The sequence below is a fragment of the Xenopus laevis genome, chromosome 2S (genome assembly GCF_017654675.1).
Source record: "Xenopus laevis strain J_2021 chromosome 2S, Xenopus_laevis_v10.1, whole genome shotgun sequence".
NCBI lineage: Eukaryota > Metazoa > Chordata > Amphibia > Anura > Pipidae > Xenopus > Xenopus laevis.
Genome location: NC_054374.1, coordinates 31,668,989 through 31,695,554, shown reverse-complemented (window position 1 = coordinate 31,695,554; position 26,566 = coordinate 31,668,989). Strand labels below are relative to the sequence as shown.

The following is a 26,566-nucleotide window of genomic DNA, read 5'->3' as shown; positions in this document are numbered from 1 at the left end:
GATTTAAACAAATCCTATACAAACATTTTGTATTTGGCCTAAAATCCTAAACAGAATCCAGTTTCCACTGCTAATAGGGCTTTTCAAGTGCTGTTGAATCTCAGCCTTGAAGCCAGAGAATGGTGTAAGGATCTTGCTGGAAAGGTGAGAGAATGAGAAAACAGGTAGAGCAATAGAAGGGGATTGAGGATATGCAACCGCAGTTATCAGACAATTAATAACTGGCGGATCAAAATTCCACTGCCGTTACAGTGGTATGCAACAAGATCAGCATGAGTCTGACATTATAATATAAATGTTGTGCAAAATATTTGTGGAATCAGTTATGGGTATTGCCTTTAAAAAGGCTTAATTTGATAAGCATGTTTTTTTCATCTCAAATTACTATGTTACTTTGTTACCCCCCTAGTATATTTTTTTGTGGATGTACATATGCACTGTATGTTCTGCGGTGGATCAAACACACGCTAGCTGGATAAAACAAAGTCAAGAGAGCAATGTAATAACTGATGCTCCAGTTCTAGTAAGTCTTAGTGACCAATGAGTAGCTTGACTTTACTGATCTGTTTGACAGCAAATAAGAGTTTCAATTTTAATCACACTCTGCGCCCTATACTTCTTTGCCCCTACAATGAAATGGACTATAGTGGTATATTTAATGGCTAATGGAATAAGAAAACTATTCAAGTCATCTGGGGACTGATATCTTTTAGAAAAGCAGTGTTCACCTTTGTCTACATAATTGGTAGATTAACTGAAATGTTTCTTTTGGGTTTAAATACAGTAAAATATTGACATCATGCAAAAGGAACTGAGTTACCCAAGAAAGAGCCACTAAACACAAGAGATCTCGTCTAGGTCCAAAGGGGAAATTCTTCTGTGAGAATCCTATGTGTGCAATATGAAACAAATGGTAATTTTTCAGGTGACCCTGGGGCTCAGGAGGTAGAAGCAGAGGCAGAAAGTGCCCAGGAAGGTATGACTGATGCGTTGGCTATGTGCAGATTACTTAGCTATAACCACATAGCAGAGGAGCAAAGGTATTTCTATGGAACTATTTTACTCCCAGGCAATTAAAAATCTAATGGATAAGGGGAGATCCACAGCAAGGACCAGAGTATTGCCCCCCAGTGACAGATGTAGGCCATCCTACTCCTGCTGTCAATGTAACGTATGTATACCTATATATGTATGTGTATATATATATATATATATATATAATTACCTACATACATGCATGCATGTAGACTGTACTGCTATCATTTGATCAGGTAGTATATTTTATGTTGCTGCCCAATCCAATATACTGCATATGCTGATACCTTTTCTTCTCCAGTTGAGCTGGACTGCAGCCAGGCAATCTGTGGGTTCTGGCAAATGACAGAGGGGCTGCTATAAGGTCCCATAGAAAGTCACTATTCAGTGGGCTGGTGGGGGCAGTTTGGGCCTCTATATGGGCTGATTGGGCGTATGTGTACCTGAAATGCCAGGGCCTGTTTTAATTCTCAGTCCGGACCTGACTGCAGCTGTACTACAAAGCCAAAAATCCCTCTGGCAGCTAATGGCACTTGGAGGATATTGGCAGCTGTAGTGGAACGAGAGTTAAAGAGTTGTAGGTTGGACATCCGTGATTTAAATCATTTTTCCTTGGGTTGGAGGCCCAAGCCTTCCTCTTCTCTGTCTCCTACTCTGCATTTTTCAACTCTGATGAATTTATCAGTGACATTCTAACAGTTAATACCCTCCCCATGCGAGTGCAGTGTAAGATGTGCCAAGGTTTTGCACTTTTTTACATTCATTTTTACTGCTGTAGCTTCAACACATTACAGTTTCTGTGGCTGCTAAAAAGAGCTATATCTATATGTAAGCTGTGTATGACCGATGGTCACAGATACATAACATTTTACTCCTGTGAACTCCCCTTACGCTTCCAGAACAGGGTGCCACAGATATTCCATTATGGGAACCACAGGGCCAATTTTGGCCAACCTTGAAGTGCAGAGGTAACAGAGTCCCCACTATTCTGCCCATTCTACTTCCCTTTGCTTTGTCTATTGGAAAGGGGGGGGGGGGTTGTACATTGTTTATTCGTTGGAGATAGGAACTTGCTGCTTAAAACTAAATGTTTACTAGAAAGTGATCATTCACCTTTATATAAAATTCTAGTATGATGTCCATCATCATTTTCAGCCTTTATCTGCTTGCTAGAGGCCAACTTATCCTAACAACCAGGCTGTGGTTTGAATGGCAGGTGGGAAGCTGAATAAGAGATAAGTGCTGAAAAGTAACAGCTGCAATAAAATTGTAACATCACAGAGCAATAGTTGTTTGGTTGCCATGGTCAGTGACCCCCTAACAACCAGATAGCATTTTAAATTGCTATCTGAAGATTTCAATTTTGTGTTCCAGTATTTGAAATGTTTGGTGTTTCTTTCTTACATTATACAGTATAGCTTAGAAAACACTTTTAATTCCCCTGTAACCCTTAAACATAAACAAGAAGACCTTAGCTGTAACAACCCAGGTACTTCACAATATGCAGAATGCCTCTCCAGGCTTCCTGTAATTTTATAGATTACTTAGCCCAGGACAAATAACATCATTTTAAAAAAAAAAAAAAAATTCGTTAGTACACATCAAAAAAAAACACCAACACAAATTATACTTTAAAATCACAAAGCCTTTATTAAGAAATAACTTACAGAAACTCCACTTCCTGTCCTGTACAGAAAAGGCGAAAGGGCGACCATCGATCCTGCTGGGCTCAATCTCTCCTCCTGGCTACTCTACTGACAGCGTGTGAAGGAGCAACATGGATGCAACATGGATGCCTCATGGATGCGATGCAGTGACTGCACTGGCCCCCTCCTCCTCCTGCACTATAGATGATGGTGCTGGTGATACTCCTGAAGCCGACATTGATCCACTGTTCCCTGTACCGCTTCTTCCTGGGTCAAGGCTGCCGCTTCCATCTAGTGCAGCAGGACTTTCAGTAGCGGAGGCAGTTTGGATGTAGAGAAGAAGGGAGTGTGGGCGCTGTTCCCCCCAGCCAGATCCCCTAACAGGAATGATGGATGATCGGCCCGCTTCACATTTCACAGCCGCACAGCCTCTCTCTCTCCCGGCTCACTGGGGGCTGCAGCTTCAGAGTAAGACTGCCCAGTATGGTTCCTTTATGTGGGGCATGGGTTTGACAAAATGATTAAAGGAATATTTGGCACTAGGGGTGCTGGAATATGGAGCCTGTGTGGGGAGAATAACAGACAGACTAACTTCTACAGTATAAGGGATTCTAAGCAGGGAAGGGGTTAACTGAGCTGTTGGTTCCTTTACATTATTACATTATTGTTTTACGGAGTGGGGAGTCAAGGAGAGGTTAGGAATATACTGTGAGCCGGGAGAGAGAGAGGCTGTGTGGCTGTGAAATGTGAAGCGGGCCAATCATCCATCATTCCTGTCAGGGGATCTGGCTGGGGGGAGCAGTGTGCACACTCCCTTCTCCTCTACATCCAAACTGCCTCCGCTACTAAAAGTCCTGCTGCACTCGATGGAAGCGGCAGCCTTAACCCCGGAAGAAGCGGTGGAGGGAACAGAGGATCAATGTCGGCTGCAGGAGCAGCGGCCGTCCGTTTCTCATCACCAGTAACATCATCTATAGTGCAGGAGGAGGAGGGGGCCCGGGCAGTCACTGCATCGCTTGCATGAGACATCCATGTTGCTCCTTCACACGCTGTCAGTAGAGTAGCCAGGAGGAGAAATCGAGCCCAGCAGGATCGATGGTTGCCCATTTGCATTTTCTGTACAGGACAGGAAGTGGAGTTTCTGTAAGTTATTTCTTAATAAAGGCTTTGTGATTTTAAAGTATAATTTGTATTGGTGTTTTTTATTTTTTTTGATGTGTACTAACGAATTTTTTAAAAAAAAATTTTTATGTTACTGGTCCTTTAAATAATCCTGCAATTCTTAGACTACATGTTATAAAGGTTTAATAAAATAACTGGATTCAAAAGAAAATTAAATGATTGTTTACACAGCATAGAAAAGAAAGCAATGGAAATAGTTAGTCAATACATGCAATCGTGATTTGTTGTGTTTGGCTAATGTGCTGTTTCATGGCTTTTATCTGGTGTTTATTTGAACATATCACTTTAAACCTGTTGTAAGGATAGGGTGAGAGCAGATCATTACCCTCCTTGTGATGATTACAAATAGATGTAGATAAGAACTCCATATTATAGGCTCTAGAAGGAATCTAAACTGCTGCATTTAGCCTATTCCAGGAAGTTCAATTACAAGAAGACATCTATAATCCTAATTTGGTTACTAACTCTTTAAATAGCTATTAACCCTTGGCAATCCAGGTCCCTGAGTCCCTTTTGCGTATGAAAAGTACTGGGAACTGGGATTTACAGCGCATTGCCTCCACCTAGGGAACACTGAGGAGCACACCTCAGGGAATTTCCACTAGGAAAACTAAAATGCACACAGTTTGCAATAAAATAAGGGATGCACCGAATCCACTATTTTGGATTTGGTCGAACCCTCAAATCCTTCATAAAAGATTCGGGTGAATACCGAACCGAATCCAAATCCTAATTTGCATATGCCATTTAGGGGTGGGAAGGGGAAAACATTTTTACTTCCTTGTTTTGTGACAAAAATTCATGAAATTTCCCTCCTACTCCAAATTAGGATTCGGATTCGGTTCGGCCTGGCAGAAAGATTCAGTCGAATCCGAATCCTGCTGAAAAAGCCAAATCCTGGATTTGGTGCATCCCTAAATAAAATAAATATAAACTTTATGTGAATTGTATTTAGTAACTGTAAATGCAAATCACACAATATAGCTTTTACTGGCACCCCTGGCACAGTATCTCAATGCCACAGTCCCACACCGGGTGGATAAATGCAGAATCACTCCTGTTCCTGTTTATGTCCCTTTCCCAAGAGCTCTTATATCCCAAAGTAGCGCTACCTGCCCTAAAGTACCTTTCCCTTTGAAAGTAGTAGCTGCTCCCACTTAGAAGGTACACAAGCCTGTCCTCACCCTGGGGAAACATACAGTAGCCAAAATATCCACAGGCAGGAAACTGTCTCTCCCTAATGCTCAAATACTTTCTCCAGCAGAGCAAAACACAGCCTTTACTTCTCATTCTTCCTGGAAATTCCTTTTACACAGTCGTGTCACTCTCCACAGATCTGATTCTCTCTGGCTGCTGCAGCAGGAATTCCTTTTCTAAGTTTTGTGGGAAGCCAAAGGATGCTCTGGGGCACCCAGCCAATTGGATGGCTCTCCAGCCTGTAACTGGATTGGATGATGTCACAGACACGGGAAGGATTTGTCTAATACCTTACACATCCTTAAAAACTTTTTCCCAACAATACAAATTGGATGAGTTTTTTCAGGAAAATCTATATTATATTATTGTCTCCTATTTACAAGGTAGAATCATAAACACATTACAGGACTATTTTCTGTCTAGTGGATTTAAATTCTTCCAACACCAATTTACCATGTCAGCTGGATGGTTGTAATATCAAACTTAATTTATCCAGTGTGTCACACAAACAAAGGACTTGATAAGAACAAGATGCGGATGTTCCACTCTCAAGTGATTCCTCTATCTGTGATTAAAGAGGCAATGATATAATGGGATTTAAATAGGCTGTAGCTTTTATGTATGCAATCAATAACCAGGAACAGCACGTTCTGTAATACAGGTCAGCCTGCTGATCACTATCAAATCCAGGGGATAATAGTGGATAACTTCAACATAAAATATCCTGTATCCACTCCCAAAACCCACATCTGATAACTTGTACATTAAATAAAATGAACACAACTAGACTATTCTCCACATTTCTTAGCCACTAGCTACCAGTCATTTATTATTAAACCTATACATCTGAATGAATATGCAAACTTCCAGCTCCCAAAATTCCTACCATACAAGTTAACTGGATCCTGAAAAAAATGACCCAACTGTATGTAATATGAACTTTAGAATGTAATCTCCAATGGGGAAGGGACTGATATGAATAGAGTTTAATCTCTGTAAATTGCTATGAAATATGTTTGAGCTATAATATATATATATATATATATATATATATATATATATATATATATATATATATATATATATATATATATATTATAAATATATATATATATATTATAGCTCAAACATATTTCTTCACTAGGGCAGCACCCTGCTGACGTCGTGTTCCCTGGGTGCACGGTAAAAAATCCATATACTTCAAAAAGACCAGCAACACCAGGATTTTTGTGTATCAAAACAAAGTGTATTCAATTATTGCATGAATAGCCGACGTGACGTTTCGGTCCACTTTGTTTTGATACACAAAAATCCTGGTGTTGCTGGTGTTTTTGAAGTATATATATATATATATATATATATATATATATATATATATATATATTTTATAACTAATGAGCTCTGTAAGGACATTTATAGCTTACCCACATCCCTGTGTTTTTAAAGGGGTTGTTCATCTTTGCATTAACTTTTACTATGATGTAGAGAGTGATATTCTAAGAAAATTTGCATTGGTTTTAATTTTGTATTATTTGCTGTTTTTGGCTTATTTAGCTTTTTGTTTGGCAGCTCTTCAGTTTCCATTATAAAAAATCTGGTAGCTAGGCTCCAAAATTAATTGATTTGAATAAGAGACTGGAATATGAATAGGAGAAGACCTTACTAGAAATATAAGAAAAAAAATTGCAACAATGATACATTTATAGCCTTACAGGCCATTTGCTTTTTAGATGGGGTTAGTAACACCCATTTGAAAGCTGGAAAAAGTTAGAAGAAAAAGGCAAATAATTATAAAGCTATAAAAAATAAAGAAAACCAATGGAAAAGTTGCTTAGAGTTGGTCATTCTATTACATACTAAAAGTGTACTTAAAGGTGAACCACCCCTTTAAGATGACAATGATGAGGCTTGCATAATTACATTGACATCTCATCTTCCAAACAAGTGCAGAGGGGTTTTATATCAAGCCAATGTGCATTCTTAATCTAGTTCCAGGTGCTGGTCACTATTACCAGAATGTGTTTCAACTAGAGAAAAAGATTTGCAATGCAATGACTCTCAAGGCATAGGCTACCTACCGTGTATGTGCTGTTGGATTTAAAAAAAAACATCAGACAAATAGGCCAAATGTAAATAAACAAGAGTTGCAGGCTTGAATAATTTTCCATGCGTAACATTTTGATTCTAATAAAACAAGGTTTGGTGACAAAATTGGATTATTGGATCATTCCTTAATGTATGCCAAAGGTTTATGATGAAAAAAATCAGAAGAAAGTAAAAATCAGTTTCTTACTTCATGAACCAACAAAACAAGTGCTTCTCATTGACACTACTGTAAAGTTTCCAGCAATCATGTTGAATAATTACAATGTCTTTACCCAAAGGTGGAGTAGGAGTTCAGCCTGGTGTTGAAGGCAAACCAGTAGTTCCAGGTATTGGATCTTGCCTGTATAATGCTAACGCAATAGCTTCCACTCAGCAGCAATTGTCTAATTATTCTGCCTCTGCTTATATCTTCATTGCAGAGAAGATACTTGTATGCGTTCTTGTGTAGCAGTGCTTCTTCTGGTGCAATCCCCATATCTACATAATGTTATTCTTCATTGGAAAAAAATAGGCTCTGTGTCTAATGCTGGTTGACCATCAGATTAAAAGGGGCAGCATGATAGCTGGCAGGAAAAACAAAAACTGCTTTCAAGTAGAGCACTTAAAAATAGTTTATTCACAAAGCAGAGTTATAGATTTTTATCATATACAGTATCATTCTATAATTGTAATGCTATACAAGACTTTGTTTCAATTCTTATCCAATAGAAAAATAATTGTATCCAGTGTAGTATCCTTTATCTTGGCAAAAAAAAGCTAAACATACTTGGGAGCTGAGAACTCGGTATTTAGCCGCGCCACCTTCTGGTGGGATTCTGTACAGCATTAGCATATTTGCCAAGCTGTATTTTGCAGCACCATCAAGTGGTGGGAGTTTGCACTGCAGCTGCAGAATAGCCAAAGGGAAACTTCAGCCCCGTATTAGCTAAGACAAACTATGTTACCTGCCTGAGTGTCAATGGACTTCATGTACCATGTTATATGTATGATTGAGCTGTCAAGAAACAAAACATTATTTTTGTCCCAGTCTCATACATCTTCCAATGAGAAGCATAGCTCCTTGTTGGAGGTGCAGACTTCCATGGTTGCCATCAGCAGATTTGGAGCATAGTATCAGCCAACCTATAAAATACATTTCATGCGACCTTCTGCTGATCTGATTTTATATACTTCCAAAAGCTGTTTATCTCAGTATATATACAGACTAGAAGGATTTGAAGAGAAAATAAGTAATATGCCATTAAAAACTGCCAGTTTATCAGAGAGTATGTCTGCATGAAATCCTCAGTTAGGTATATGGAAATCATATAACATAAAAACTGTCATTCCCATTGGCACTAATGTATAGTTTTCCAGCAATCATAACTATCCGAGTTCCTTTGCTACTAAAAAGTTCACTAATTACACTGTCCTTGCCCAAAGGTACAGAATTTGCTCAGCCTGGTGCTGGAGTCGAACCAGGATATCCAGGTATTGGATCTTTCCCGTATAATAATAATAATAATAATGCAATGACTTCCACTCAGCAGCCATTGTCCTCTTGTTTTGCCTCTCCTTATGTTTTTGTTGCAGAGAATATACTTATATTTGTGCTTTTATGGCATTGCTTCTTCTGGTGCAATTCCAGAAATGTTGGTGTAGCTGGACATCTAGGCACAGGGGTGCAGCTTGGCGTTTTCCCAGATAACTGTTGTATCCTGTATAATGCTAACGCAATAGCTTCCACTCAGCAGCCATTGTCTAATTTTTCTGCCTCTGCTTATATCTTCATTGCAGAGAAGATACTTGTATGCGTTCTTGTGTAGCAGTGCTTCTTCTGGTGCAATCCCCACATCTGCATAATGTTGTTCTTCATTGGAAAAAATAGGCTCTGTGTCTAATGCTGGTTGAACATCAGATTAAAAGGGGCAGCATGATAGCTGGCAGGAGAAACAAAAACTGCTTTCAAGTAGAGCACTTAAAAATAGTTTATTCACACAGCAGAGTTATAGATTTCTATAATATACAGTACCATGCTATAATTCCCATGATATTCATGTCTTTGTTTAAAAAATTGTATCCAATAGAAAAATAATTTTATCTAGTGTAGTATCCTTTATCCAGGCAAAAAAAAAACTAGACATCCTTGGGAGCTGAGAACTCAGTACTTAGCAGCACCACCTTCTGGTGGGATTCTGTACAGCATTAGCATATTTGCCAAGCTGTATTTTGCAGCACCATCAAGTGGTGGGAGTTTGCACTGCAGCTGCAGAATAGCCAAAGGGAAACTTCAGCCCCGTATTAGCTAAGACAAACTATGTTACCTGCCTGAGTGTCAATGGACTTCATGTACCATGTTATATGTATGATTGAGCTGTCAAGAAACAAAACATTATTTTTGTCCCAGTCTCATACATCTTCCAATGAGAAGCATAGCTCCTTGTTGGAGGTGCAGACTTCCATGGTTGCCATCAGCAGATTTGGAGCATAGTATCACCCAACCTATAAAATACATTTCATGCGACCTTCTGCTGATCTGATTTTATATACTTCCAAAAACTGTTTATCTCAGTATATATACAAACTAGAAGGATTTGAAGAGAAAATAAGTAATATGCCATTAAAAACTGCCAGTTTATCAGAGAGTATGTCTGCACGAAATCCTCAGTTAGGTATATGGAAATCATATAACATAAAAACTGTCATTCCCATTGGCACTAATGTATAGTTTTCCAGCAATCATAACTATCCGAGTTCCTTTGCTACTAAAAAGTTCACTAATTACACTGTCCTTGCCCAAAGGTGCAGAATTTGCTCAGCCTGGTGCTGGAGGCAAACCAGGATATCCAGGTATTGGATCTTTCCCGTATAATAATAATAATAATAATAATGCAATGACTTCCACTCAGCAGCCATTGTCCTCTTGTTCTGCCTCTCCTTATGTTTTTGTTGCAGAGAATATACTTATATTTGTGCTTTTATGGCATTGCTTCTTCTGGTGCAATTCCAGAAATGTTGGTGTAGCTGGACATCTAGGCACAGGGGTGCAGCTTGGCGTTTTCCCAGTTAACTGTTGTATCCTGTATAATTTTACAAACATGATCTTTTGTTGCTAATAAAACAAGGTTTGGTGACCAGATAATCATTGGATCACTCTCTAATGTAGACAAGGGGTTTATGATGCAAAAATTCTGAGGAAAGCAATAATCAATTCCTTGCTTCATAAACTGAGTACATCCCATTGATACTAATGAAAAGTTTCAAGCAATCATAACTATCCATGTTGACTAATTACTCTGTCCTTGCCCAAAGGTGGAGTAGGAGCTCAGCCTGGTGCTGGAGGCAAACCAGGATTTCCAGGTATTGGACTTTGTCTGTATAATGCTAATGAAATAACTTCCAACCGGCAGGCATTGTCATCTTGCTCTGCCTATGCTTAGGTCTTCCTTGCGGAGAATATATTTGTACGTGTGCTTGTGTGGCATTGCTTCTTCTGGTTCCTGTATCTGCATAATGTTGTTCTTCTGTGGAAAAGATAGGCTCTGTGTCTGACACTGGTTGAAAATCAGATTTAATGGGGTAGCAGGATGGCCGGAAGGAGAAACCCAAAACTATTGTCTAGCACAGCTAAAAACTGCTACTTAGTAGACCCCTCAAAATCAATAATTATGAAATACATTCAATGCAACCTTCTGCTGATCTGATTTGATGTTTTGCCAAAAACTGTTTTGCTTCCCAAATGCAAACTAGATGGATTTCACGAGAAAATAAATAATAGGTCAGTTAAAACTGAAATTCGGAAAACAGCAATATTCAGTCCCTTGCTTCATAAACCATGTGATTTCCATTGGCAAATATAAAGCTTTCAACAATCGTAACTATCCATGTTCCTTTGCTAATAAAGAGTTGACTAATTACTCTATCCTTGCCCAAAGGTGGAGTAGGAGTTGAGGCTGGTGCTGGAGCCAAACCAGGATTTCCAGGTATTGGATCTTGCTTGTAAACTGCTAAAGCAATGACTTCCACTCAGCAGGCATTGTCCTCTTGTTCTGCCTCTGCTTACATCTTCATTGCAGAGCTTTCACCTGCACAAGTGCTAGTGTGGCATTGCTTTTTTATGGTGCAGTTCCATTTTCTGCAAAATGTTTTTCTTCAGTGGAAAAAAATAGGCTCTGTCTCTTATACTGGTTGAAAATCAGATTAAATAGGGCAGCATGAAAGCTGGCAGGAGAAAGCCAAAAGCGCAGTCTAGTAGAGCCCTCAAACTAGATTGGGCACACAACCAAGTGATAGATTGTAATTACAGACAGTATTATTCTATAACTGCAGTGATATACAAGTCATTGTTAGAAAATTGTACCCAATTAAAAAGTTATTTTATCCAGTGTAGCATGTTTCACCCAGGCACAACAATTAGACATGCGTGGCAGCTGAGAGAGCTACACTCTGCAGCACCACCTTCTGGTAGGAATGTGTACTGCATGATCATGTTTGCCAAACTGTCATTTTAAGCTTCATCAACTGGTGGGACTTTGTTGCTCATACAACAAGGTTTTATGACCTAATGATCATTGAATCACACCCCTAATTTAGGCAAGGGGCTTTTGGTGCCAAAATTCTGAAGGAAGCAATAATCAGTTCCTTACTTTATACACCAAGTGCTTCCCATTGACACTGATGTAAAGTTTCCAGCAATCATAACTATCCATGTTGACTAATTACTCTGTCCTTGCCCAAAGGTGGAGTAGGAGTTCAGCCTGGTGTTGAAGGCAAACCAGGAGTTCCAGGTATTGGATCTTGCCTGTATAATGCTAACGCAATAGCTTCCACTCAGCAGCCATTGTCTAATTTTTCTGCCTCTGCTTATATCTTCATTGCAGAGAAGATACTTGTATGCGTTCTTGTGTAGCAGTGCTTCTTCTGGTGCAATCCCCATATCTGCATAATGTTGTTCTTCATTGGAAAAAATAGGCTCTGTGTCTAATGCTGGTTGAACATCAGATTAAAAGGGGCAGCATGATAGCTGGCAGGAGAAACAAAAACTGCTTTCAAGTAGAGCACTTAAAAATAGTTTATTCACACAGCAGAGTTATAGATTTCTATAATATACAGTACCATGCTATAATTGCCATGATATTCATGTCTTTGTTTAAAAAATTGTATCCAATAGAAAAATTATTTTATCTAGTGTAGTATCCTTTATCCAGGCAAAAAAAAACTAGACATCCTTGGGAGCTGAGAACTCAGTACTTAGCAGCACCACCTTCTGGTGGGATTCTGTACAGCATTAGCATATTTGCCAAGCTGTATTTTGCCAGCCACATCAATGGTGGGAGTTTGCACTGCAGCTGCAGAATAGCCAAAGGGAAACTTCAGCCCCGTATTAGCTAAGACAAACTATGTTACCTGCCTGAGTGTCAATGGACTTCATGTACCATGTTATATGTATGATTGAGCTGTCAAGAAACAAAACATTATTTTTGTCCCAGTCTCATACATCTTCCAATGAGAAGCATAGCTCCTTGTTGGAGGTGCAGACTTCCATGGTTGCCATCAGCAGATTTGGAGCATAGTATCAGCCAACCTATAAAATACATTTCATGCGACCTTCTGCTGATCTGATTTTATATACTTCCAAAAACTGTTTATCTCAGTATATATACAAACTAGAAGGATTTGAAGAGAAAATAAGTAATATGCCATTAAAAACTGCCAGTTTATCAGAGAGTATGTCTGCACGAAATCCTCAGTTAGGTATATGGAAATCATATAACATAAAAACTGTCATTCCCATTGGCACTAATGTATAGTTTTCCAGCAATCATAACTATCCGAGTTCCTTTGCTACTAAAAAGTTCACTAATTACACTGTCCTTGCCCAAAGGTGCAGAATTTGCTCAGCCTGGTGCTGGAGGCAAACCAGGATATCCAGGTATTGGATCTTTCCCGTATAATAATAATAATAATAATGCAATGACTTCCACTCAGCAGCCATTGTCCTCTTGTTCTGCCTCTCCTTATGTTTTTGTTGCAGAGAATATACTTATATTTGTGCTTTTATGGCATTGCTTCTTCTGGTGCAATTCCAGAAATGTTGGTGTAGCTGGACATCTAGGCACAGGGGTGCAGCTTGGCGTTTTCCCAGTTAACTGTTGTATCCTGTATAATTTTACAAACATGATCTTTTGTTGCTAATAAAACAAGGTTTGGTGACCAGATAATCATTGGATCACTCTCTAATGTAGACAAGGGGTTTATGATGCAAAAATTCTGAGGAAAGCAATAATCAATTCCTTGCTTCATAAACTGAGTACATCCCATTGATACTAATGAAAAGTTTCAAGCAATCATAACTATCCATGTTGACTAATTACTCTGTCCTTGCCCAAAGGTGGAGTAGGAGCTCAGCCTGGTGCTGGAGGCAAACCAGGATTTCCAGGTATTGGACATTGTCTGTATAATGCTAATGAAATAACTTCCAACCGGCAGGCATTGTCATCTTGCTCTGCCTATGCTTAGGTCTTCCTTGCGGAGAATATATTTGTACGTGTGCTTGTGTGGCATTGCTTCTTCTGGTTCCTGTATCTGCATAATGTTGTTCTTCTGTGGAAAAGATAGGCTCTGTGTCTGACACTGGTTGAAAATCAGATTTAATGGGGTAGCAGGATGGCCGGAAGGAGAAACCCAAAACTATTGTCTAGCACAGCTAAAAACTGCTACTTAGTAGACCCCTCAAAATCAATAATTATGAAATACATTCAATGCAACCTTCTGCTGATCTGATTTGATGTTTTGCCAAAAACTGTTTTGCTTCCCAAATGCAAACTAGATGGATTTCACGAGAAAATAAATAATAGGTCAGTTAAAACTGAAATTCGGAAAACAGCAATATTCAGTCCCTTGCTTCATAAACCATGTGATTTCCATTGGCAAATATAAAGCTTTCAACAATCGTAACTATCCATGTTCCTTTGCTAATAAAGAGTTGACTAATTACTCTATCCTTGCCCAAAGGTGGAGTAGGAGTTGAGGCTGGTGCTGGAGCCAAACCAGGATTTCCAGGTATTGGATCTTGCTTGTAAACTGCTAAAGCAATGACTTCCACTCAGCAGGCATTGTCCTCTTGTTCTGCCTCTGCTTACATCTTCATTGCAGAGCTTTCACCTGCACAAGTGCTAGTGTGGCATTGCTTTTTTATGGTGCAGTTCCATTTTCTGCAAAATGTTTTTCTTCAGTGGAAAAAAATAGGCTCTGTCTCTTATACTGGTTGAAAATCAGATTAAATAGGGCAGCATGAAAGCTGGCAGGAGAAAGCCAAAAGCGCAGTCTAGTAGAGCCCTCAAACTAGATTGGGCACACAACCAAGTGATAGATTGTAATTACAGACAGTATTATTCTATAACTGCAGTGATATACAAGTCATTGTTAGAAAATTGTACCCAATTAAAAAGTTATTTTATCCAGTGTAGCATGTTTCACCCAGGCACAACAATTAGACATGCGTGGCAGCTGAGAGAGCTACACTCTGCAGCACCACCTTCTGGTAGGAATGTGTACTGCATGATCATTTTTGCCAAACTGTCATTTTAAGCTTCATCAACTGGTGGGACTTTGTTGCTCATACAACAAGGTTTTATGACCTAATGATCATTGAATCACACCCCTAATTTAGGCAAGGGGCTTTTGGTGCCAAAATTCTGAAGGAAGCAATAATCAGTTCCTTACTTTATACACCAAGTGCTTCCCATTGACACTGATGTAAAGTTTCCAGCAATCATAACTATCCATGTTGACTAATTACTCTGTCCTTGCCCAAAGGTGGAGTAGGAGTTCAGCCTGGTGTTGAAGGCAAACCAGGAGTTCCAGGTATTGGATCTTGCCTGTATAATGCTAACGCAATAGCTTCCACTCAGCAGCCATTGTCTAATTTTTCTGCCTCTGCTTATATCTTCATTGCAGAGAAGATACTTGTATGCGTTCTTGTGTAGCAGTGCTTCTTCTGGTGCAATCCCCATATCTGCATAATGTTGTTCTTCATTGGAAAAAATAGGCTCTGTGTCTAATGCTGGTTGAACATCAGATTAAAAGGGGCAGCATGATAGCTGGCAGGAGAAACAAAAACTGCTTTCAAGTAGAGCACTTAAAAATAGTTTATTCACACAGCAGAGTTATAGATTTCTATAATATACAGTACCATGCTATAATTCCCATGATATTCATGTCTTTGTTTAAAAAATTTTATCCAATAGAAAAATTATTTTATCTAGTGTAGTATCCTTTATCCAGGCAAAAAAAAACTAGACATCCTTGGGAGCTGAGAACTCAGTACTTAGCAGCACCACCTTCTGGTGGGATTCTGTACAGCATTAGCATATTTGCCAAGCTGTATTTTGCAGCACCATCAAGTGGTGGGAGTTTGCACTGCCAGCTGCAGAATAGCCAAAGGGAAACTTCAGCCCCGTATTAGCTAAGACAAACTATGTTACCTGCCTGAGTGTCAATGGACTTCATGTACCATGTTATATGTATGATTGAGCTGTCAAGAAACAAAACATTATTTTTGTCCCAGTCTCATACATCTTCCAATGAGAAGCATAGCTCCTTGTTGGAGGTGCAGACTTCCATGGTTGCCATCAGCAGATTTGGAGCATAGTATCAGCCAACCTATAAAATACATTTCATGCGACCTTCTGCTGATCTGATTTTATATACTTCCAAAAACTGTTTATCTCAGTATATATACAAACTAGAAGGATTTGAAGAGAAAATAAGTAATATGCCATTAAAAACTGCCAGTTTATCAGAGAGTATGTCTGCACGAAATCCTCAGTTAGGTATATGGAAATCATATAACATAAAAACTGTCATTCCCATTGGCACTAATGTATAGTTTTCCAGCAATCATAACTATCCGAGTTCCTTTGCTACTAAAAAGTTCACTAATTACACTGTCCTTGCCCAAAGGTGCAGAATTTGCTCAGCCTGGTGCTGGAGGCAAACCAGGATATCCAGGTATTGGATCTTTCCCGTATAATAATAATAATAATAATGCAATGACTTCCACTCAGCAGCCATTGTCCTCTTGTTCTGCCTCTCCTTATGTTTTTGTTGCAGAGAATATACTTATATTTGTGCTTTTATGGCATTGCTTCTTCTGGTGCAATTCCAGAAATGTTGGTGTAGCTGGACATCTAGGCACAGGGGTGCAGCTTGGCGTTTTCCCAGTTAACTGTTGTATCCTGTATAATTTTACAAACATGATCTTTTGTTGCTAATAAAACAAGGTTTGGTGACCAGATAATCATTGGATCACTCTCTAATGTAGACAAGGGGTTTATGATGCAAAAATTCTGAGGAAAGCAATAATCAATTCCTTGCTTCATAAACTGAGTACATCCCATTGATACTAATGAAAAGTTTCAAGCAATCATAACTATCCATGTTGACTAATTACTCTGTCCTTGCCCAAAGGTGGAGTAGGAGCTCAGCCTGGTGCTGGAGGCAAACCAGGATTTCCAGGTATTGGACATTGTCTGTATAATGCTAATGAAATAACTTCCAACCGGCAGGCATTGTCATCTTGCTCTGCCTATGCTTAGGTCTTCCTTGCGGAGAATATATTTGTACGTGTGCTTGTGTGGCATTGCTTCTTCTGGTTCCTGTATCTGCATAATGTTGTTCTTCTGTGGAAAAGATAGGCTCTGTGTCTGACACTGGTTGAAAATCAGATTTAATGGGGTAGCAGATGGCCGGAAGGAGAAACCCAAAACTATTGTCTAGCACAGCTAAAAACTGCTACTTAGTAGACCCCTCAAAATCAATAATTATGAAATACATTCAATGCAACCTTCTGCTGATCTGATTTGATGTTTTGCCAAAAACTGTTTTGCTTCCCAAATGCAAACTAGATGGATTTCAAGAGAAAATAAATAATACGTCAGTTAAAACTGAAATTCGGAAAACAGCAATATTCAGTCCCTTGCTTCATAAACCATGTGATTTCCATTGGCAAATATAAAGCTTTCAACAATCGTAACTATCCATGTTCCTTTGTTAATAATGAGTTGACTAATTACTCTGTCCTTGCCCAAAGGTGGAGTAGGAGTTGAGGCTGGTGCTGGAGCCAAACCAGGATTTCCAGGTATTGGATCTTGCTTGTAAAATGCTAAAGCGATGACTTCCACTCAGCAGGCATTGTCCTCTTGTTCTGCCTCTGCTTACTTCTTCATTGCAGAGCTTTCACCTGCACAAGTGCTAGTGTGGCATTGCTTTTTTATGGTGCAGTTCCATTTTCTGCAAAATGTTTTTCTTCAGTGGAAAAAAATAGGCTCTGTCTCTTATACTGGTTGAAAATCAGATTAAATAGGGCAGCATGAAAGCTGGCAGGAGAAAGCCAAAAGCGCAGTCTAGTAGAGCCCTCAAATTAGATTAGGCACACAACCAAGTGATAGATTGTAATTACAGACAGTATTATTCTATAACTGCAGTGATATACAAGTCATTGTTAGAAAATTGGACCCAATTAAAAAGTTATTTTATCCAGTGTAGCATGTTTCACCCAGGCACAACAATTAGACATGTGTGGCAGCTGAGAGAGCTACACTCTGCAGCACCACCTTCTGGTAGGAATGTGTACTGCATGATCATGTTTGCCAAACTGTCATTTTAAGCTTCATCAACTGGTGGGACTTTGTTGCTCATACAACAAGGTTTTATGACCTAATGATCATTGAATCACACCCCTAATTTAGGCAAGGGGCTTTTGATGCCAAAATTCTGAAGGAAGCAATAATCAGTTCCTTACTTTATACACCAAGTGCTTCCCATTGACACTGATGTAAAGTTTCCAGCAATCATAACTATCCATGTTGACTAATTACTCTGTCCTTGCCCAAAGGTGGAGTAGGAGTTCAGCCTGGTGTTGATGGCAAGCCAGGAGTTCCAGGTATTGGATCTTGCCTGTATAATGCTAACGCATTAGCTTCCACTCAGCAGCCATTGTCTAATTATTCTGCCTCTGCTTAGATCTTCATTGCAGAGAAGATACTTGTATGCGTTCTTGTGTAGCAGTGCTTCTTCTGGTGCAATCCCCATATCTGCATAATGTTGTTCTTCATTGGAAAAAATAGGGTCTGTGTCTAATGCTGGTTGAACAACAGATTAAAAGGGGCAGCATGATAGCTGGCAGGAGAAACAAAAACTGCTTTCAAGAAGAGCACTTAATAAAATAGTTTATTCACACAGCAGAGTTATAGATTTCTATAATATACAGTACCATGCTATAATTGCCATGATATACATGTCTTTGTTTCAAATTCTTATCCAATAGAAAAATAATTTTATCCAGTGTAGTATCCTTTATCCAAAAACTGTTTTTCTCAGTATACAAACTAGATAGATTTGAAGAGAAAATTAGTAATATGCCAGTGAAAACTGTCAGTTATTTAGAGAGTATGTCTGCACAAAATCCTCTTTTAGGAAAATTCTTTTGCATATAATCTCTGTATATGTTGCTAGGAATGTTGGTGTAACTGGAATTCTCTGCACAGGGGTTTAGGCTGGTGTTTTCCTAGTTAACTGTTATATCATATAATTTTATATACATGACATTTTGTTGCCAAAAAACTGAAAACAAGGTTTGGTGACCTAATGTTCTTTAGATCACTCCCTGATTTAAGCAAGGTTTTATTGATGCAAACACTATGAAGAAAGCAATAATCAGTTCTTTGCTTTTTAAACCAAGTGATTCCCATTGGCACTAATTATGCTATCCTTGTCCTTGTTGCTCAGCCTGGTGCTGGAGGCAAACCTGGATATCCAGGTATTGGATCTTGTCAGTATAATGCTATTGCAAGGACTTATACTCAGCAGCCATTGTCCTGTTGTTCTGCCTCTCCTTTCATATTCATTGCAGAGAATACACTTATATGTGTGCGTGTGTGGCATTGTTTCTTCTGGCGCAATTCCTGTGTCTGCAAAATGTTATTATTCTGTGGAAAAAATGGGCTCTGTATCTAATGCTGGTTGAACATCTGTTTAAAAGGGACAGCATGATGGCTGGCTGGAGAAACCCAAATCCACTGTCAAGCAGAGTATTATATTAGGCACAAATCAGAGTATTATATTTAAGTAACTAACGTTATTATTCTATAACTGCAATGATATACAAGTCTTTTGTCACGGCCGGCACCCAAAACCAGAACAAATGCCAAGGACCCTGGTCTCGGCTCGGCTTCACCAGTAGTGTGACCACCTTTGGGCTTCGGGAGGAGCCCTCAGCTTAATTGGGTGCCACCTGGACTTAACGAGGGGTACAAGGCGAGGAGTTCTGGCTGGCAAAGGGGCACGACCGGATAGCAAGATTCTTTGGGCAGAAGGTCAAGGACAAGGCGTCTGGTGGAAACGGAACAGACTGGATCAGGACAGGCAGATAACAGACAGACTGGATAAGGCAGAAGGATGGTCAGACAGGCTGGGTCGAGGCAGGCGGATATCAGAATCGTCAAACAGGCAAAGGGTCAAACCGGGTGATCAAGCAAGGGGTTAAGCAGGAAGAGTTGTCGTAGGCAGGCAAGGGTCAGGATACAGAATGCAGAGTAGTCAGGAACAGGCTGGGTCAAACACGGATAATCAGTCAGGATAGCAAATTCAGAAACAGGTAGCAAAAGCTCAGGAAACCACAGGATATGATCCTATAACGGGCACTGGCTACAGGTCTGAATGGGCCTTAAATAGGGAACCAATTGGCGCCAAAACGTGCGAAATTTCGCGCCGTTGCGCGCTGGCGCAATCACGCCAGTGCGCCTTTAAGAGGCGTGCAGGCGCGCACCCTAGTAATCCAAGATGGCGCCGGCAAGGGCATTGGACTTCATGCACTATATTATATTTTGATGATTGATTGAGCTAGAAACAAAACCATCCTATGGGAAGCATAGCTCCTTCTTGGGGGTTGTGACCTCTTAGGTGGCCATCAGCAAATACGGAATGTAGAATCAGCCAACCTATAAAATACATGAAATGTGACCTTCTGCTGACCTGATTTCATAAACTTCCAAAAACTGTTTTTTCTTAGCATATACAAACTAGAAGGATTTGAAGAGAAAATAAGTAATATGCCAATAAGAAAACATGGTCAGTTTAACAACGCACTGTGAAACTTGTGATGATCTATGATCTCTGTATATTTTTCTAGGAATGTTGGCGTAACTGGATGTCTAGGCACAGGGGTGCAGCTTGGTGTTTTCCAAAGTTAAAGGGCATGTAAAGGCAAAAAAAATAAAATCCCATTTTTACTTTAATGAAAAAGAAACCTATCTCCAATATACTTTAATTAAGAAATATGTACCGTTTTTATAAGAAACCTGACTATATGCAGTGAAATTCTCCCTTCATTTACTGCTGTGGATAGGAATTGTCAGATGGTCCCTAACTGCTGAGCAGGGAAACAATCATACTTATGAACAGCAGGGGGAGCCCTCACCTTACTTCCCAGCCATGCAGAACTCAAGCAGCTTTGTTTATGACGATCCCTAAGCAGCCCAGACCACACTGAGCATGTGCACAGCCTTAGTCTTGCAAAGATGTTTAACAAAGTTACAAGATGGTGACCCCCTGTAGCCTACTTTGAAAGCATAAATCATTTGTTTAATTAGGCTTGTGGTGCAGTAAGTTCGTGTAGGGAAGTGTTATTTGCCCTTTCCCTAACTGCATAACCCTGTGACTTTAAATCTGGATCCACCAAAAGCATGGCTGCTGCTTGCACTGCAGTGAGACAGTTTTCAGCCACAGCCTGTCCAATCAGCAAGAAGGATTTGCTTCTGACCTTGTGACCTCTCTGAAAGAAGTTTGGAGCCAAAATGAAAGTGAGGCTTAGGTTAACCAGGAAGAAGAGAAGAGGAAAGCATGGACTAATACACTGAGAGCAGCCTGCAATCTCTCCTTCTCTTTTGTGAGTGTTCCTGCTGATTTAACTGAGTAGGAAGCTAGGGATTTCACCTATAGAACATTTACCCATATAGGGAATCCCATAGCCAGAGCACAGGGAGTTAGTTAACCCTTTCCAGTCAGCCATCATAGTGACTGGAACTAGTGCAGCTGCCTGAGCTATTGTTAGGGAAGTAATCCCTGTAGGATAGATAGGACTTCAGCCCTGTAGTGAGTTGCCAGCGTGTACACCGGATCTGGAATGTGGATTTCCCATCAGCCTCCGTGACACGTGCAGTGGATCCTCAGGATTTTAGGAAGCCTTTCCCTACACCAGCATTCCAAGCACAGTGTGGATTAAAGCTGCCAGACTGCTTGTCTGTATCTGCTCTGCCTCACAGGATCTCTTTCTTCTTTCATTATCACTGGGAGTTGGTGAGACCTTCACTTTACACACCCCGGGGTGCATCAATCTAGTGTTGCAACACATACCTCTTCTATTACTACTTTGGTATATACCCTCAGACCTCTAGTGTGCACACTCACCATTCTTAAAGTGACAGTGGACATTTTCATACTAAGGGTGATACTTATTATATTGTCTTATATTCATCGTATTATTGTTATTTCACTGTTCTTATTGCATTTGCATATATTGCATTTCTAATATTACATATTACTGCATATCTGCCTATTGTGTGGTTTATTGTCTGCTACAATTGGTACCAAAATCACTGCTATTGCAGTTCCCAGGGAGTTGTATGCCACCAATATCTGGTTTTAGCCCTGGGTGGAGGCACTTAACTTATCCAAACCCCGCAAATCTCCCACTTAGCGGAGGCTTGGGATCTATACTGTTAGCGCCACAGTGTGGCCCTGGATATTCCTGCCAAGATCGGGTTACATTTTGGAGGCACTGCTGAGATTACGATTTGTAGAATTTCAGTCACAATGTCTGCTATTACCCCAGAAGGAGTTAAAATGTGGGCTCTGCAGGAAGGACTTAATTTGCCCTGTGCCTTTGCACTTGATCATATTCCCCTACAGTTACCAAATAATATGCTGGAACAGACACTGTCATCTTACCCAGGCCTGGCTGGTTCTGCTATAGTCACATCATCACTTTCACCTTTACAAGGATTGAAACAAGTGCTGTGTGTAGCTCAGTCTGAGCTTAACAGAGACAGTATACCTGCAATTATCTATCCAAATGGTATTTCTCCAAGGGGATGGCCTGTTATATATCCTCCTACTGTTCCTGCTATGCAACCACAATGCTCTTCCATTCACATGTCTGTGCAGCCAGACTCCTGCAGCATACTTATTGAAAATGTCCACTGTCACTTTAAGAATGGTGAGTGTGCACACTAGAGGTCTGAGGGGATATACCAAAGTAGTAATAGAAGAGGTATGTGTTGCAACACTAGATTGATGCACCCCGGGGTGTGTAAAGTGAAGGTCTCACCAACTCCCAGTGATAATGAAAGAAGAAAGAGATCCTGTGAGGCAGAGCAGATACAGACAAGCAGTCTGGCAGCTTTAATCCACACTGTGCTTGGAATGCTGGTGTAGGGAAAGGCTTCCTAAAATCCTGAGGATCCACTGCACGTGTCACGGAGGCTGATGGGAAATCCACAGTCCAGATCCGGTGTACACGCTGGCAACTCACTACAGGGCTGAAGTCCTATCTATCCTACAGGGATTACTTCCCTAACAATAGCTCAGGCAGCTGCACTAGTTCCAGTCACTATGATGGCTGACTGGAAAGGGTTAACTAACTCCCTGTGCTCTGGCTATGGGATTCCCTATATGGGTAAATGTTCTATAGGTGAAATCCCTAGCTTCCTACTCAGTTAAATCAGCAGGAACACTCACAAAAGAGAAGGAGAGATTGCAGGCTGCTCTCAGTGTATTAGTCCATGCTTTCCTCTTCTCTTCTTCCTGGTTAACCTAAGCCTCACTTTCATTTTGGCTCCAAACTTCTTTCAGAGAGGTCACAAGGTCAGAAGCAAATCCTTCTTGCTGATTGGACAGGCTGTGGCTGAAAACTGTCTCACTGCAGTGCAAGCAGCAGCCATGCTTTTGGTGGATCCAGATTTAAAGTCACAGGGTTATGCAGTTAGGGAAAGGGCAAATAACACTTCCCTACATTCGTGTTTATATTTAGTATACAAAATACAGCATTTCTAGCCATATTCTATTTTAGACTTTACCTGCCCTTTAATTGATGTATCTTGTATAATTTTACATTCATGGCCCTTTGTCGTTAATAAAACAAGGTTTGGTGACCTAATGATCATTGGATCACTCCCTGATGTAGACAATGGGTTTATGATGCAAAAATTCTATAATCAGTTCCTTGCTTCATAAACCAAGTGCTTCCCATTGGCACTAATGTAAAGTTTCCAGCAATCATAACTATCCATGTTTATTTGCTACTAAAGAGTTAACCTATTACTCTGTCTTTACCCAAAGGTGGGGTAGGAGTTCAGCCTGGTGCTGGAGGCAAACCAGGAAAAGCTACAGGTAATGGATCTTGCCTGTATAATGCTAATGCAAACATTTCCGCTCAGCAGCCATTGCCCTATTGTTCTGTCTCTGGTGTACGCCTTCATTGCAGAGACTATAGTTGTACATATGTTTGTGTGGCATTGTATCTTCTGGTGCAACTCCTTCATGATGGCCGGCAGGAGAAACCCAAATTTGCTGTAGAGCCCTTCAAACTAAATCAGTCACACATCAGAGTGATAAGTTTCATTCATTTTATTCTATAATTGCAATGATATACAAGTCTAAATAAATAATTTTATCCAGTGTAGTTTCCTTTATCCAGGCACAAAAGTTAAATATGTATGAGAGCTGAGTATTATGTACTCTACAGCACCACCTTCTGGTGGGAATCTGCACTGGGTGAAGTGCTAATTTACAGAACCATTAACTGGCATAAGCATGTTTGCCAAGCTGTAATTTGCAGCACCATCAACTGGTGGGAGTTTAGACTGCAGCTGCAGAATAGCCAAAAGGAAACATGCTGCCCAGTAGAACATAACAGACTGTGATACATTCCTGAGTGCCATTAGACTTCTTGCAGTGTGATACTTCTTTGATTTGCAAACTCCTCAGTAACAATTGTTCAGCAGTGTTTGACACTATTTTAGATTAGCAGCCTTGGTATATGCCATAGTCCTGCATAGAGAAAATAGATAGCATAATGTTGTAGTTCTACTAATAGAAACATGTTGTTGAGGGTTGTTGGGTATGTGTAGTGCATATTTGTAGTGCTTTATTTTTTAGAACAGTGAAAACAAAGAGGAAACTGGGAATCTTATTATCTACTTTGCAAGGACCAGACATGGAGTAGATTCAATGTCCTCTATTATGCTCAGACCACACCCACTTAAAGGAATTGTTCAGTGTAAAAAGAAAAACTGTGTAAATAGATAGGCTGTGCAAAATAAAAATGTTTCTAATATAGTTAGTTAGCAAAAAATGTAATGTATAAAGGCTGGAGTGATTTGATGTATAACATGTCAGTCCGATCACTACTTCCTGCTTTTCAGCTCTCTTGGTTTCCACTGGCTGGTTACCCTGGCTACCAGGCAGTAACCAATCAGAGACTTGAGGGGGGGGCCACATGGGTCATATCTGATGCTTTTGAATCTGAGCTGAATGCTGAGGATTAATTACAAATTCACTGAACAGAAATGTCCCATGTGGCCCCCCTTTAAGTCGCTGACTAACTCAGAGTTATAGAGCTGAAAAGCAGGAAGTTGGATTCTGGCTGTTTTATTAGACATCTGTTCACACCAGACTTTATACATTACATTTTTGTCTAACTAACTATATTAGAAACATTTTTTATTTTGCACAGCCTATCTATTTACCCAGTTTTTATTTTCACACTGAACTATTCCTTTAATGCCTTGCCTATGGAGAGGTATAGTTTAACAGAATCTTGGGGCTGTAGGCTAAACCCTGGAAGTAGCTAAAGTTTAAAGGAACAGTTCAATGTGAAAATAAAAATCTGGTAAATAGATAGGCTATGCAAAATAAAACATGTTTCTAATATAGTTAGTTAGCCAAATATGTAATGTATAAAGGCTGGAGTGACTGGATGTCTAATAAAACAGCCAGAATCCAACTTCCTGCTTTTCAGCTCTATATCTCTGAGCTAGTCAGCGACTTGAAGGGGGGCCACATGGTACATTTCTGTTCAGTGAGTTTGTAATTGATCCTCAGCATTCAGCTCAGATTCAAAAGCAACAGATATGACCCATGTGGCCCCCCCTCAAGTCTCTGATTGGTTACTGCCTGGTAACCAGGGTAACCAGTCAGTGTAAACCAAGAGAGCTGAAAAGCAGGAAGTAGTGTTATGACTGACATGTTATATATCAAATCACAATTCTCTTGAGGCTGTTACAGGACTTATTTCTTGAGGGGAGAAAAAAGAAAGTAAAGATCTTTTTTTGTTTCTTGATTCTTTATTATCAGCCAGGTTTGGGAAGGCTTAGCAAATGAAATAAAAGTAAGCACTGGATGGTTTAAAGGTGATTTACACATTTACTGGGCATGGAGCCTAGAAAATAATGTGAGAAAGGCCTGCACTGGCATGTGAGCTCTTGAAATCTTTCCATTAATTATACTGAGAGCTACTGTTCTGCAACTGCTGGAGGAGCAAAGATAACCTCTCCAATCCACATTGTCTCAAGCTCCTACCCACACACAAATGTCTAACTGTGGGTTTCTTATACCCTACAATAGGTGGAGTTCCTGGGGCATATCCCGGTGCTGGATTACCAGGTCAGTATTTTAGTTACTTTGTAGTCATGCTAAATTGTCATTAAGGCGTTATGAAGGACGGTCAAATGGCTTACTGAGTGAACTTTACCTATGTTCATACATAACCACCTCATTTATTATCACAGTGTCCAATCATAGTTGTATGTAGTAAGGTCCTAAGATTTGATTTTTCTCATTGTTTAATTTACAGTGGAATATGGACAATCATTTGAATTGTCCATGATGATGAGTAGCTGAACTAATGGCTAATAAGAAGATTACCTCATTTCTATGGTCAACACTACAGTGTGTAGTCCATGTATTTTGCCTCATAGAAAACAATAACCCTGTTTTAACATAGTTTAATATTTTGGCATTCATTAAGAGTAAAAAACTTATTATACTCAATGTTTTTTAAAGGTGCCGGAGTTGTGCCTGGAGTCACCACAGGTATATAGTTTGCCTTCTCAACATCTAATAATGTAGTTCTGGGGTGGCACATAGTCATATGGTATCTGTGGGCCTATTAGTCAACTATCCCTTCTTTAACAAAATACTGTGTTAATAAACTCAGGAGCGGTATTGCCACAACCAGGAGCAGCAGGGAAAGCAGGGAAGTTGCCAGGTAATAGAATACATGGTGCTGTCTGTGTATTTCTATGTACCGTGTCCTTGTCTTGAGTATTTTGTGCTTTGTTTACATGTGGCTACACAACTGC

The 26,566-nt window shown here is 39.9% G+C and overlaps 1 protein-coding gene across 1 annotated transcript in view; it reads left to right on the top strand.

Annotated features, from left to right (window-relative positions):
- The window catches only part of LOC108708883 (elastin-like), a 91,842-nt gene that overhangs the window by 21,507 nt on the left and 43,769 nt on the right, over positions 1-26,566 (top strand). Inside the window, exons 5-20 of the mRNA XM_041584700.1 lie at positions 926-1,040; positions 9,874-9,995; positions 10,458-10,505; positions 11,081-11,128; positions 11,885-11,932; positions 13,030-13,077; positions 13,537-13,584; positions 14,160-14,207; positions 14,964-15,011; positions 16,110-16,157; positions 16,617-16,664; positions 17,239-17,286; positions 23,544-23,594; positions 25,830-25,868; positions 26,268-26,297; positions 26,422-26,472. Coding sequence (XP_041440634.1) covers positions 926-1,040; positions 9,874-9,995; positions 10,458-10,505; positions 11,081-11,128; positions 11,885-11,932; positions 13,030-13,077; positions 13,537-13,584; positions 14,160-14,207; positions 14,964-15,011; positions 16,110-16,157; positions 16,617-16,664; positions 17,239-17,286; positions 23,544-23,594; positions 25,830-25,868; positions 26,268-26,297; positions 26,422-26,472 — 888 coding nt within the window. The remainder of the gene's footprint in view (positions 1-925; positions 1,041-9,873; positions 9,996-10,457; positions 10,506-11,080; positions 11,129-11,884; positions 11,933-13,029; positions 13,078-13,536; positions 13,585-14,159; positions 14,208-14,963; positions 15,012-16,109; positions 16,158-16,616; positions 16,665-17,238; positions 17,287-23,543; positions 23,595-25,829; positions 25,869-26,267; positions 26,298-26,421; positions 26,473-26,566) is intronic.